The 14,041-nt window shown below is 43.2% G+C and overlaps 1 protein-coding gene across 1 annotated transcript; it reads left to right on the top strand.

Moving 5' to 3' along the window:
* The first annotated feature begins 1,197 nt into the window (after positions 1–1,197).
* LOC130109892 (small conductance calcium-activated potassium channel protein 1-like) lies at positions 1,198–8,704 on the top strand. Its single transcript, XM_056276859.1, has 9 exons — positions 1,198–2,404; positions 2,745–3,142; positions 3,747–3,842; positions 4,414–4,832; positions 5,726–5,867; positions 6,226–6,336; positions 7,471–7,598; positions 7,918–7,987; positions 8,417–8,704. The coding sequence occupies exons 1-9, from the start codon at positions 1,198–1,200 to the stop codon at positions 8,702–8,704; spliced, it is 2,859 nt and encodes a 952-aa protein (XP_056132834.1).
* The last annotated feature ends 5,337 nt before the right edge of the window (positions 8,705–14,041 follow it).

The following is a 14,041-nucleotide window of genomic DNA, read 5'->3' as shown; positions in this document are numbered from 1 at the left end:
ATCCACAAGTGAGTGTTTTCTTGTCAACCAATTGGCTACAGAGATATCATTATCGTCTATACCCTTCAGCTGTCTAATGCAGAATTTAGATATCTAGGCGTTCAAATCACACGATCCATTCACACATTACGGGAGAAAAACTCGACTACCCTCACAACCACAGTCAAGGCCAACTTACAGAGGTGAAGTTGCTTACTACTGTCCCTGGTGGGAAGAGTACAGACAGTTAGTTTCTCAACAGACATACTAACATATGCAATGCATTAATATCTCAGTTGGGTATTTATCTTGATAGAATATAGAGTTTAAAAACCGTGGCAGACAAAATGACTGCCGACAGTCATTCTAGTAGTTTTTAAGTTCCACTCAGTGTTTGGGACTGTTTCAATATTTATTTTCAGTTCTTTCTTTTTTTTACATTTCATGTTTTATAGGCCTTGTTTCGTTTGTTAGATTAGCAATATGTGTTTTCTGTTTTGTTTTTCAGGTAATATTTTCACTTTTTCAGTTTTGCTGTCTGTCTCGTTTCCTTTTTTTATATATATATTTTATTTTTCAAGGAAAACAAATCGAACTGAACAGTTACAGATGAAAGACTCTGATATATTTTTACATTTTAACATACCTAGATCCCATTTACTCACATCCGGCTCCCCTCTATAAATCTTTATTATTATTATTAGTAGTAGTAGTAGTAAACACAGGACTGTGACAAAAATACTCTTTTCCACAACACACAATAATGTTTCAAGTGTTATGAACAGTTGCAGGATTTGACTGTCTCAAGAATGTGTTTTGTCAAATGCAGGCCATTTGGTGAAGTCATGTGAAGAGAACAACAAAGAACAACCTCAAAATTGATTCTAGTGTGATTCTCTTTAAGAAGGCAGAAACTCCAAAGGTTTTTGCAAAAATCAAAAGAGAAACAAGTTATCCATTTTGAAAGCCATCTTTACATTTACCATCTGAGTGGCAGTCCTCCCTTCCCAACACTACACCACCACCGATCACAGCTGTTCACACCTACACTACAGCGACACCCCATACATACGACATTAAATAGGGGTTAAACACCAAGACGACAAAACTTCAAACAGAGTTTACAGCCTCACCTTTCATCTCAGCTTTATTATATATGTTTCCACTCTAATGTATCTACTACATCAAAATGCTATTTGTCAGTTGCAGCTTTTCACTATGAGGCTTCTGGTGAAACCCACTAACGCCACACAGCATCTCGACTCAACGGGCGAAGTGTGCCATGATGGGGATCACGACCGCTGCAACTCTCGGGGTCCATCACCTCCCTCAAAGACCCCTGACGTCATCCATTATCAACAATCTGGATTCTCCAGTGACCCCTTGACCTCCCAACAGGGCCAGGGTCTGTGTTGTGTTTCATCCTCCCAACAGGGAACATCCAACAGGAATACTCACCCTCGAAAATCCTCTCAGCTGTCGCCTTTGAAGACCTGTGGTATGACTTTATGGCAACTCAGCGACCAAGACTTGCTCCTGTCTTGTAGCCAGGTTGGTGAGGATACATCAGCAGCAGTGGCAGCACAGAGGCTTGGGACCGGCACAGGACACTCAAAGCATGTGGACAAACATGGCTGTACCTCCCTCGAAAACTCAAAAGTAACAAACTTTCAGCCTCGCTCAAAACAGGCTACACTCCAAGAATGCCTCTCCAGTGTCTCTAAGAAGAAACACTTTACCTCTTCAGCACACACGCAGCCATTCATTCAGACCTCGCAAGTTTCAGCAACATGTCACACTTTATCACAGCAAACAAACCAAGAGGATCATCTGAAGTCTGCGACTTGCCACCTGCAGGATAGTTTTCTGTCTCGGTGCATTGAAGAGGACAGTCAGAAAGAGCTGTTCCAGCATCAGTCTTGCAATCATTTCAAGCTTGAGGAAAGCAGCCTGCCAAGCCCTGGGAATCTATTCAACATACCTCTTAACTGTGTTGAGCGTGCTGAGGCCAATCACAGTTTGTCGCTGTCAAAACTTGAGGAACAACTGCAGCTTCCCGTCCAGGCAGTACATCAATGGAAAGAGCCGCGGTTAGTTCAGCGGCATCTGCAGCGGCACTCTCCATGGCTGCCAAGTTGGGATCAAACCCGCAAGTCGCTGGGAGAGCCCTCGGTTGTCCACAAGTGTCGCCACTGTTTTGAGCAACCTTTCACTGGCAGCCCACAAGTGAAGAAGTTATCCACGTCAGCTGGTGACAAACGTGTCCAGTCCTGTTCTGTCTGTCATTACAGCTCACTTGAGAGCCATCACCCAGAGGAGAAGAGAGCCAGACAAGGGGAGAATCAGGTACATGGTTCATATATTTTGATTTATATACTTAACAGGTTAGGGTTTAAATTCCTTGCTATTGAACCTGAACCTACAAGTTGGGGGATGGCTAAAACCATCAGATCATCCTGTTGTCTGTTTTACAAATAATAGAGCAAATGAAAGCTTCTTCTTCTCCAAAATGCATTCATTATTGTTGTGTTTGATTCTCAGGCTTGGCTTTGTAAAATTCACATTGCATGTCACTGCATCACCAGACCTCCAAATGTTAGCGAGCACCAGCAAGCAAAAGAAGATGATGTTTTCAAATGTTTCTCTCTGCATATCCAGTCTAATAGTTTACTTGCGATTCATTCGACTCACTCACTTTCTTGCACAGACTATTGCTCAGCGCCAACTGAGCCAAAGCGGAACAAAGCTGTCCCTTTCTCGGGAAGGGTCGTCCCCACCATCCGAGACCATCAAAACCATTGACACACTTAATGGGGATGCACTGAGACCACTGACAAGCCACAGCTCTTTAACACACAGTTCTGAAGACGGCAACCAAAACCAAAACCGACGGCCTCTTCAGCTGCTCCACAGTGCAGTCCTTGAGGACGCCTTTGCCAAAGCCATCAGAGGAGACTCCAGTAAGGCCAACAGTGACAACTTGACTGGGGAGGAAGCCGGCGCGCCACAGAAAAAGACCAAGGACATCAGCCACAGGCTCGGCCAGAGGAGAGCTCTCTTTGGAAAGCGTAAACAGCTGAGCGACTACGCTTTGGTCTGTGGGATGTTTGGTATCATTGTCATGGTGGTTGAGACAGAGTTGTCCAGGGGATTTTATTCCAAGGTAATTATGTTTAGATTCGGTTTAATGTACAGGAATTTGTCCCAGTGACTATAATGCAGGGTGGCACGGTGGCACAGCGTTAGCATGGTCACCAAAGAGCAAGAAGATCCTGGGTTCAAGCCCCGGGGTAGTCCAACCTTGGGGGTCATCCCGGGTAAATCTTTGTGTGGAGTTTGCATGTTCCCCCCGTGTCTGCGTGGGTTGCTCCAGTTTCCTCCCACAGTCCAAAGACATGTAGGTCAGGTGAATCGGCTATACTAAATTGTCCCTAGGTGTGAATGTGTGTGTGTCCATGCCTGTTGCCCAATGACTGCTGGGATAGGCTCCAGCATCCCCACGACCCTGAGCAGGATAAATGGTTTGGAGAATGGATGGATGGATGGACTCTAATGCAGAGGTATAGGGACAACTTACAGTACAGAGTATTGTGGTACATGCTGACACAAATCATAAGGACAACGGGAACCTAAACAGTGCAAAAGGACAGAATGCTCTTATTTTTGATGTGGTTAAAATATACCTTAACATTTACATAGTGCATGCTGTGGTTATTGTCACAGAACAACAGGGGACCTGTATACAAATTTGTCTCCATTTTCCACAGGAATCCCTATATTCATTCATATTGAAAGGCCTAATCAGCTTTTCTACCGCTATTCTTCTGGGGCTCATTGTGATTTACCATGCCAGGGAAATTCAGGTATGTGAGCAAACATATGGCACATCAGCAGCAGCTAAACTTCATACTTACCTATAGCTTTTCATCAATTCATCTTATTATGTACCATCCAAATGTTCACGCAGATTGTTGTTACCATCACTGGGCACCTCAAACCCATTCTTTTCATGTATGACCCGGCTCTTTAAGGCACGAGGTTATCAGAAAAGTAATCTAAAACGATTATGCTTCGCTTGTCTCATGTTAAAGTGTATTCCTTTCCCAGGTGAGAGTGGTAAACTTGGCCTAACACTTTTTTTTTTTGTTACTATAAGACAACTGGAAGTCTTCCCAAGACTTTCAACCAATCCTTACTGCACCATCTGGAAATAAAAATTGTGCTACCTAACAAATTAATCCATCCTTTATATTCTTTTATTTTGCTGGTCTCATTATATCTTCTCTTTTCTCTTCTCTTCTCTTCTCTTCTCTTCTCTTCTCTTCTCTTCTCTTCTCTTCTCTTCTCTTCTCTTCTCTTCTCTTCTCTTCTCTTCTCTTCTCTTCTCTTCTCTTCTCTTCTCTTCTCTTCTCTGTTTTGTTTTCCTGTGTGCAGCTCTTCTTGGTGGACAATGGTGCAGATGACTGGAGGATAGCCATGACCTATGAGCGGATTCTCTTTGTGGTGCTGGAGCTTCTTGTCTGCGCCGTCCATCCGATCCCGGGCAAGTACGTGTTCACCTGGACCACCAGATTGGCCTACAGTTACAAGACGTCAGTGAAGGAGGTGGACATCGACATCATCCTGTCCATACCCATGTTCCTTCGTCTCTACCTGATAGGCCGGGTCATGCTGCTCCACAGCAAGCTCTTCACGGATGCCTCCTCCCGCAGCATCGGGGCCCTCAACAAAATCAACTTTGACACACGCTTCATCATGAAGACCCTGATGACAATCTGCCCTGGCACTGTCCTGCTGGTCTTCAGTGTGTCCTGTTGGATCATTGCTGCATGGACCGTGCGTGTCTGTGAGAGGTATTGGCTTCAATCTTAGTAACCACTCACTCTTTATATGTGCAACCTTTGTAATCTTCAATAGGTGTCTTACATGTGTAATCTTTGTAACAGTTCACATTTGGCAATCAAAGGGACTGGAAGAAGTATATGAGATGATTAATCCCTTGCAAAACTCCTTGTTTGGTCTAGTTTAATTGAATTACTGTTATTTTGTACAATACGGTCAGTTCTATAGCTGCCACATTTCACTCTGAGGGTTTTCATTTCAAAATGCTCTTTATAGGATGTCCGGGTAGCGTAGCGGTCTATTCTGTTGCCTACCAACATGGGGATCACTGGTTCGAATCCCCGTGTTGCCTCCAGTTTGGTCGGGCGTCCCTACAGACACAATTGGCTGTGTCTGTGGGTGGGAAGCCGGATGTGGTTATGTGTCCTGGTCACTGCACTAGTGCCTCCTCTGGTCGGTCTGGGCGCCTGTTTGGGGGAAATAGCATGATCCTCCCATGCACTATGACCCCTGGTGAAACTCCTCACTGTCAGGTGAAGAGAAGTGGCAGGCAATTCCACATATATTGGAGGAGGCATGTAGTAGTCTGCAGCCCTTCCCAGCTCAGCAAAGGGGGTGGAGCAGCAACCGGGATGGCTCGGAAAAATGTGTTAATTGGCCAAGTATAATTGGGGGAAAAACTACAAAAAAAACCCCCAAAAATACAAAAAAAAGAAGAAGCTTTTTATCACTATGGATTAAAATCTGCTACTAGTAGTTTAATGGTGATGATTCTGTTAGTTATCAGATTCTGTTCCATTGTGCAAGCAACAGTAGCTAATTAGTTGTAATCCATAACTCAACCATTTCAACTTGATGGCAGCATTTCGAACTGCTGTGAGAGACAGGCCATGTGTTTTATCAGGTATCATGATGCACAGGAGATGACCAGTACCTTCCTTGGGGCAATGTGGCTAATTTCCATAACCTTCCTGTCTATTGGCTATGGAGACACAGTCCCTCACACGTACTGCGGAAAGGGTGTTTGTCTGTTGACTGGAATCATGGTGAGATTTCTAACGATACAGTATGATACAATGAGTTATTTGCCCAGCGCCCGTCTATCCTACCTGGTCAGTGTGACAGCTCAAGCATATCTTGTATGTGTTATTTGTTATTTTGGTACTGTGCTCGCCCTACTGTTGGCATTTGTCACCGTGGTGATCCGGGAATTCAATCTTAATTTTACAGTTGAACTATTGTTGTAACCTACTCTGGATGACAGCATCGGATAAATGCTGAAACTATAAGTATAAATGATGAGTGTGCTACGAAATGTAGCAGCTTGACTGATGATAGAAAGATGTATCTGTTTCTAATAAATGCCATTTTATATCACTGTGACATTAACATCTATGTCTGCAGGGGGCTGGCTGCACGGCTTTAGTGGTTGCTGTAGTTGCACGGAAGTCGGAGCTAACCAGAGCTGAGAAGCATGTTCACAACTTCATGATGGACACTCAACTATATAAGAAGGTTCCTGGGCCTCCCAACACAAAATTTTACATCAGATCTTGTTGCGGGAAGTAATCCTATGATGACCACTATAAAAAGGCATTGATTACCCATTTGGAAATGTAATCCATAGCATAATCTGTGGGATTCTTCTGAGTTTGCATTTACCTTCGACTACTTGTACTTAATACTTTATCCTGACTCAAAAATGCATGGAGTTGGTGCGGTGGCACAGTGGTTAGTATGGTTGCCTCACAGCAAGAAGGTCCTGGGTTCGAACCCCGGGGTTGTCCAACCTTGGGGGTCATCCCAGGTCATCCTCTGTGTGGAGTTTGCATGTTCTCCCTGTGTCTGCGTGGGTTTCCTCCTGGTGCAACGGTTTCCTCCCACAGTCCAAAGACAAGCAGGTCAGGTGAATCGGCCATACTAAATTGTCCCTATGTGTGAATCTGTGTGTGTGTGTGTGTGTGTGTGTGTGTGTGTGTGTGTGTGTGTGTGTGTGTGTGTGTGTGTGTGTGTGTGTGTGTGTGTGTGTGTGTGTGTGTGGGCCCTGTGATGGACTGGCGGCCTGTCCAGGGTGTCTCCCTGCCTGCCGCCCAGTGGCTGCTGAGATAGGCTCCAGCATCCCCGCAACCTGAATTCAGATAAGTGGCTTGGATAATGGATGGAAAAAATACATAGATTATGAAGATAAAATATCAATTCCAGTATCTAGAATGGAGCTTTGATAGTAGACATATACAACTGTGATTAATCAGTATTTCAGTTTGGAACATTTATGATTATTACAAATAGCAAAAAAATTTTCAGAGTAGTTTGATAAGTAACCAGTTAATTTGTTACCCTAAATATCTGTAATGGAACATGGGTATAATTTACATAGCATACCAATATTTCATGTATGTTGATATACATATATGATAATATAAGGTAATTATAATAGGTCAAGGTAAACTTTACCTTGAAAGTGTACCTTGACCTATAAATAACCCAGAAATTATACATAATGCATATAGTATATCTTGCTATATGGATCATTGTTCTTTACAGTTACTGTAATGGTGAGCATCTGCAATGGATTGGATAACTTTAACTGTGTTAGATGTAATCAGTTACTTTTCCATCTCGTGATCAATATACAAACTCTATACTTAGGTGAAAAACACAGCAGCCAATGTTTTGAGGGAGACATGGCTCATCTACAAAAACACCAAGCTGGTCAAGAGGATTGATCATGCCAGAGTTCGCAACCATCAGCGCAAATTTCTGCAGGCAATCCACGAGTAGGTTCAGATCAATAGCCAGCAGTGAATGCAAGTCTTCAGAAGCAACACTGTTTGAATTCTGATAAGTGGAGTGATACATTTTAAGTAATCTAATATGTATAGTCAAATTGTTATATGTAGAATAATATGTTTCGTCAACTGTACAGTACAGGCCACTGTTAGATGAATGTCTTTCACTTTCCCCTTTATTGTTCCCCTGTTGACTGTTGTCTCTGTTGTCTCTGTTCCAGTATATACTCATGTTACAACAAACTCTTACTTGCTATTATGCTTGGAAAATGAAGCAATTGTTGCTGTGATTTTCCCCTTTCTCTAGACTACGGCGAGTCAAAATGGAGCAAAGGAAATTAACCGACCAGGCAAACACAGTTGTTGACCTAGCAAAGGTTTGTATATGCAATATCTCGGCCATTTATTTTGATATGAAGGTGGAAAATTACATTTTGGGTTATTCATTTTTGACTGTAGATGGCAAGTTTTCTACACCGCCAATCACTTTAGCTAATAATCAAACATTGATTTTTGTAGATTTTTATATTTGGCTAGTGAGTGTAGAAGTTAAAGGCGTTAGTGAATTCTTGTGTCTCGATTAGTCACCATGGGTATGGATGATATGTCCCCCATTCACTATTGTATTATTCTAAAACAAAGTTGTGGAAGGAACCTGCAGATTGTGAAGTGTCATGCACATACTATAATCTCTCTTTATATAAGTGCCCAAATAAACTGTTACAAACTCATTCGAAATTAACACTGACCATAAACTGCCATTCATATGGGTGTATATAATCACTGTCATCACTTTAACTCTACAGACCCAGAGTATGATGTACGATCTGGTGTCAGAGCTTCAGCGTCGAAGTGAAGAACTGGACAGGAGGATCGTCACTTTGGAAGAGAGACTGGACTCTGTTCTTCTGAGTGTGCAGTCGCTGCCCGTCATGCTTACTCAGGCCATAAAAAAACAACAACAGGACTTCCTGGACGACTTGGCCTACCGTGTCCATTTCCTGACTTCCTCCTTGGGCTCGGAGTGCTGTAAAGTCCCTGCAGGGCAGCTTTGTTCAGCCTCCACTGCACCAGAGGACTCATATGGCCCCTAGGCTTTTAACCCAGTTTTTTCTTGTGTAACATTTGATGGTCAGGGTTGCAAAGCATAAATGCTCATAAATGCTTTTCTTCAGCTACATATTTAGCTAGCCACTCACAACTTGGGAACTACGCGGTACAGTCCTAGTCCATTCATGCTGACCACAAGTCAGCTCCACGGGACAAGCTTATAAGTACCATGCCTTACTCAAGGGGACTCCAGTAGTTGATGCTGAGGGTCTAACATTACAGATAGCGGCTCTGAAATTGAAGCAGGAAGGCCAGGGACGCATTGAAGTCAGACATGACTAAATGCGGCTGGGAAAGGTGACGAAATGCTTACCCCTCCTCCCCAAATCTCATTGTTTAGGTGCCATTGAACCAACAACTTATCCAGTAGAGCTGTTCAGTGGCCAACAGCAGAGAACTGTGTTTGCACTGGGGAGCTCACAGCTGTGAATACATGAAATTAATTCAAGAATGAAGTTTTCTGCCATATCAACATAGGTCGCCAAGAACTGGTCTAACCTTATGCAGGACAGACACACAGAACATTAAGTGCACATAAGAATAAATCTCCTAACCAACACCCATTACAAAGCAGAATAAAGCACACACATGATGCAGAACATTGCTGGGGAAGAAAAAGCATTTCCAGCAACTCTTCTTTGGATTCTGATATAGTCACAAAAACCACAGGCCTTTGCATTCATGGTTGTACATTTGGTGTTCAAACCCCTTATTTGAAAAATTGGTAAGTCAGTTTCATTTTACATTACATTACAGTAATTTAGCTGACACTTTTATCCAAAGCGACTTACAATAAGTGCATTTAGCGTAGGAAATCAGGAGAACTACTAGTCATCAGAGGTCATATGTGCATCTAAACAAGCATCTAAGTGCAAAATCAGTGCTAAAGTAAAAGCGCTAGAAAGAGATTTAAAAATTTTTTTTAAATGAGAATACAATAAGTGCTAAGAACAAGTAACAGGGTAGTGGTTCTTGAAGAGGTGAGTTTTCAACCTGCGCCGAAAGATGGGCAGCGACTCCGCTGTCCTGACCTCAGTGGGGAGTTCATTCCACCACTGTGGGGCCAGGACAGAGAAGAGCCGGGACCGGGTCGGCCGGGAGCAAAGGCCTCTGAGCAACGGGGCAACCAGGCGTCCTGAGGCAGCAGAGCAAAGTGGTCAGGCGGGGGTGTAGGGCTTGACCATGGCCTGGAGATAGGAAGGAGCTGTTCCTTTCACTGCCCTGTAGGCTAGCACCAGAGTCTTAAACTGGATGCAAGCAGCTACTGGGAGCCAGTGTAGGGACATGAGAAGGGGAGTTGTGTGGGAGAACTTAGGGCGGTTGAACACCAGACGAGCTGTAGCTTTCTGAACAAGCTCCAGAAGTCTGATGGCCGATGCCGGGGCACCAGCAAGGGGGAACTTGCTGTAGTCCAGCCGGGAGATGACCAGAGCCTGGATGAGCACCTGTGCCGTCTCGTCGGTGAGGAATGGGCGAATCCTCCTGATGCTATAGGGGAGAAATATGCAGGAGCGAGCAACCGATGCAACGTTTGCAGCAAACGACAGTTGGTCATCCAGGATCACACCCAGATTCCTCGCAGTCTGAGTCCATTTCTCCTACAGCTGATGCACAATATCATTTCATCCAGTTATAACTGGATGAAAAACTTTTGACCTGTACAGCTTCAAAAAAGAAAACAAAAACAAAAAACAAAACTTGTCATGGAGGTTTTTACAGTATTACATGATTCACTTTCTGCCCAGATTTGACAAAAATATTTTTGAAACCGTTGTAAAGAATCCTTCTTTTGAGGATATAATGCTGTTCCTAATTTCAGTAAATCTGTAGGCTTGGCTACTGGATTATTTTAAAGAAAAGAGAGGAAGAAGAAAGCCACTTTATTTTATCATTGTATAGTTACAATGAATTTGTTCTCTGCATTTAACCCATCCTATTGTATAGGGGGAGTGGGCAGCTGCAGCGCCCGGGGACCGACTCCAGTTCTTCTTTCCATTGCCTTGGTCAGGGACACAGACAGGAGTATTAACCCTAACATGCATGTCTTTTTGATGGTGGGAGGAAACCAGAGCACATGGAGGAAACCCATGCAGGACTTCTTGCTGTGAGGCAACAGTGCGAACCACTGGGCCACCATGTTGCCCTACAAGCCAGTATAGCCAGTTTGGTTTTGGATTGGTTTAAAAAAAATAATGGTTCAGGGACATAACACATCCAAAACAAATCCAAAAAATCCGATATAGTTTTATTCTAAAAAAAGTATCCAACATTAATGGCAAAATAGCAGTTATTCATACCATACATGCTATATACCATTCCACTCTATACCATACACTATGAGCAGACATTTTCAGCAGTACATTAAAATGAATGATGGTAGGGGTACCCTCTAAAGGACAGCAAGTGGGCTTGGACCTTGAATGAACAAATTATAACGGACTGATTCTCTACATAACTAAAGATAATAAATCACCTTCAGATAAAAAAAATTCCCCCAAATTGCATTTTTTTGGGGGAGGGGGGTAACAAAACATAACGTCATCTGGCCAAAATCCTGTATGGTGTGGGCTATACGACTTGTTTGATAGTTTTTTCAACTTTAGAATTTTCTCATAGAATCTAAACTGTTTGGAAAATCAATTCTTGAGATCGTTATTTCTCAGGAGGTCATGACGTCGGTTGTCCACTAGGTGAAGGTGTTCTGTACTCAAAAGTGATGTTTTGTTGTCTGCATGGATGTTGGAAATACAGAGCTTTCAGCTGTCAAGAGATCTAAATGTACTGAGTAAGACGACTAACACTAACTGCACGGTGAGTGAAATGGTAGAAGTTGTAATGTGTGTTAAAATGTAACACGTCAGTGAAGGGTAATTTCCCAAGCTTGTGTACACCCTCCGTGTGTGGTCTGTCCTTCACACCACGTCGTACCGGATGTCCAGAGCGCAACATTTGATCTGAAAGCCGTCAATAAAACCTAAGGTAAGGCAGATGCAAAGCGGCACTAGTGTCTGGGTGACGAGACGGTGGGATTACTGCGTTTTATAGCTTGTTTTTGTTTGTTTGTTTGTTTTTAGGCCAGATGGACTCAAACGACAATAGGAATTAACAAAGTCGAGGAGTTATGTCATCATATTTTCATTTATTTTGATGGGCTGGCAATAAATTGCACTCAAGACATTATGGTGAGCTGAACAGTAGATACTTTCCCTCCCAACCTCGAGAATACTAATTTCGTTTATCATTTCGTGGTATTAGAACGATGAAATGATTAACCAATGAATTAAGTACTTAATAGGCCTAATGATGTTTCATGAAAAAAAAATATAAAGAAGTAGCTGTTTGGGGTGTGAAAGCAAGCTCAGAATTGTATTACACAAAATTAATCAATTCTACCAAAAGGAAACGCTAATTTGCGATGCCTATTTTAGACTTTGGTTCATAGCCCAACCAATAGAGCCATTGGGTACAATCGCGAATGTAGGCAGCTCTTGCTGCATTTAATCTGTCCTCTTTCTTCATTCTTAAAAAAAATATATCATTGTTGTGTATTTCCATCACACACACCTAAATCTAGGTAGACCGACGGTCCGCACGACCCGCATCACAAAGCACTGACGTTTGGCTCAATCGAATTCAATTAAATACCGCGACTGACCGACGAGAAGAAGTGGGCGGCATTTGGAGATATCATGCGGGTTAAGGGCCCCGCCCTCCGAACCCGTAAAGTGGGGAAGGAGAAGGGGGTCGACCCGGCGGCGCTGTCGTGGTTTACACACGGACTACTTTGAATACGTCTCTCACCCTCACCCATTACTTCTCCATGCACTTCTTATTCTCGACCACACGGTGCAGCAGGCTGGGGGTTCAAGTCATTCACTGCCAGCCACATCTCCCGTCAAACCGAGGGAGGTCTAATATCTCAGTATGAATCACTAATATTAAGTACGTTCGTCCACTTATCGCGCAGGTTTAACGCATTCCCGGCGTGATTTCTTCAGATAACGGAGCCGTTAAAATGTGTGAACACCACCGGGCTCCATGTTGTTTACCAATAGTCTTCTCCGCGAGACGCCGGTGTGGATCACATCTACATAATCTCGCGCCAAATTCTCGGAAGTGAGCTGTGCCCACGAGACCGTACTTTCGCGCGCTGCGACTAAGCTCCGGCCATATTTTAGATTGACAGCGATTAGGACCTATTAGCGAGAGTCATTCCGTCCAAACTGGCCAATAGCAGAACGCAAAATTGTGGACAGGCGGGGAAACAAAGTATTGAAGAATTGCTCATTGATTCACTCTTCAGCAACGTTCAGACAGTCGTGCAAAACACATCAAGGGTTTGGCCGGGGAAAACATTGTGCGATTTATACTACAACTCTCAATTTCTTGTTTGTAAGACAAAAACAGGTAAAACAGCGTTTTTTTGTTGACCTAACAACTTTTAAAAAAAATCTGTTATTAATACGTCTGCTAGCTAGCCTACTAGCGAACTCGGCAAATTGTTAACATTACCCCTTTCAGTGAGTCTTTCTAGTTAGCCAAATGTGTGGTTCAAATTTGTTTAAATTGTCTGTTTTAATCACCGGGAAAGATTCGTGGCTCCCTAATCTCGATGTTCAAATTAGTGTAACTGGATATTGCTTCGCTGTAGGTAACTTGGCAGCTCCAAGTTTTATGACAAGTTACCCTCCAGTCTGTAACGTGGTTTGCTGTCAATGGCAATGCTATTATGGGTGGATGTTGAACTTGATCTGCTGCGGCTCAGTCGCGGGCTGTCAGCTTGTTTATCTCCTGGGCAGACGACTTTTAATAAACTTTTAAGGGCAGACGATTTTGATCAGGGCTTTGTTTGAAATTAAAGTAGAAATGCATTCATGTTCAGGTTGTTAACGGTTAAATTTACAATGTTGGTTGTAGAAAGACCCATGAGTATTAATATTAACGTTGGCGAAAATTGACTTTGTGTAAAGACGCAGAGTAGTTGGCGGAAAACAATTTGTATCGTCAAAATTGCTGCTTGTTTGGTGTTCGTTGGTTTAACCTCTAACCAGCTGAGTAGACCTCAGCTGAAGAGCTTAAAAGTAGAGCGACTCGGGGCGATGCAGTCGTCTCCATCTGCCTTACTAAACAAAAGCAATCCGTTTCAAGAGGGTCGAATTTCTAAAAAAAACCCCCAAACAAACCGTATTCTCGGATGGTGTATAATGTGTCCCTGCAACGTGCTTTATTATCAGAAAATGAAGCCACATTGTTTGATAGCGCACACTCGCGCCCGGATGTGCTTGCTTTTAAAGGAGTGGGAGTGGCTTGTGGCTCAGTTT

This window comes from Lampris incognitus, chromosome 3, assembly GCF_029633865.1.
Source record: "Lampris incognitus isolate fLamInc1 chromosome 3, fLamInc1.hap2, whole genome shotgun sequence".
NCBI classification, from domain to species: Eukaryota; Metazoa; Chordata; class Actinopteri; order Lampriformes; family Lampridae; genus Lampris; species Lampris incognitus.
The sequence above is the reverse complement of the archived record's forward strand: the minus strand, read 5'-3'. Positions and strand labels throughout refer to the sequence as shown.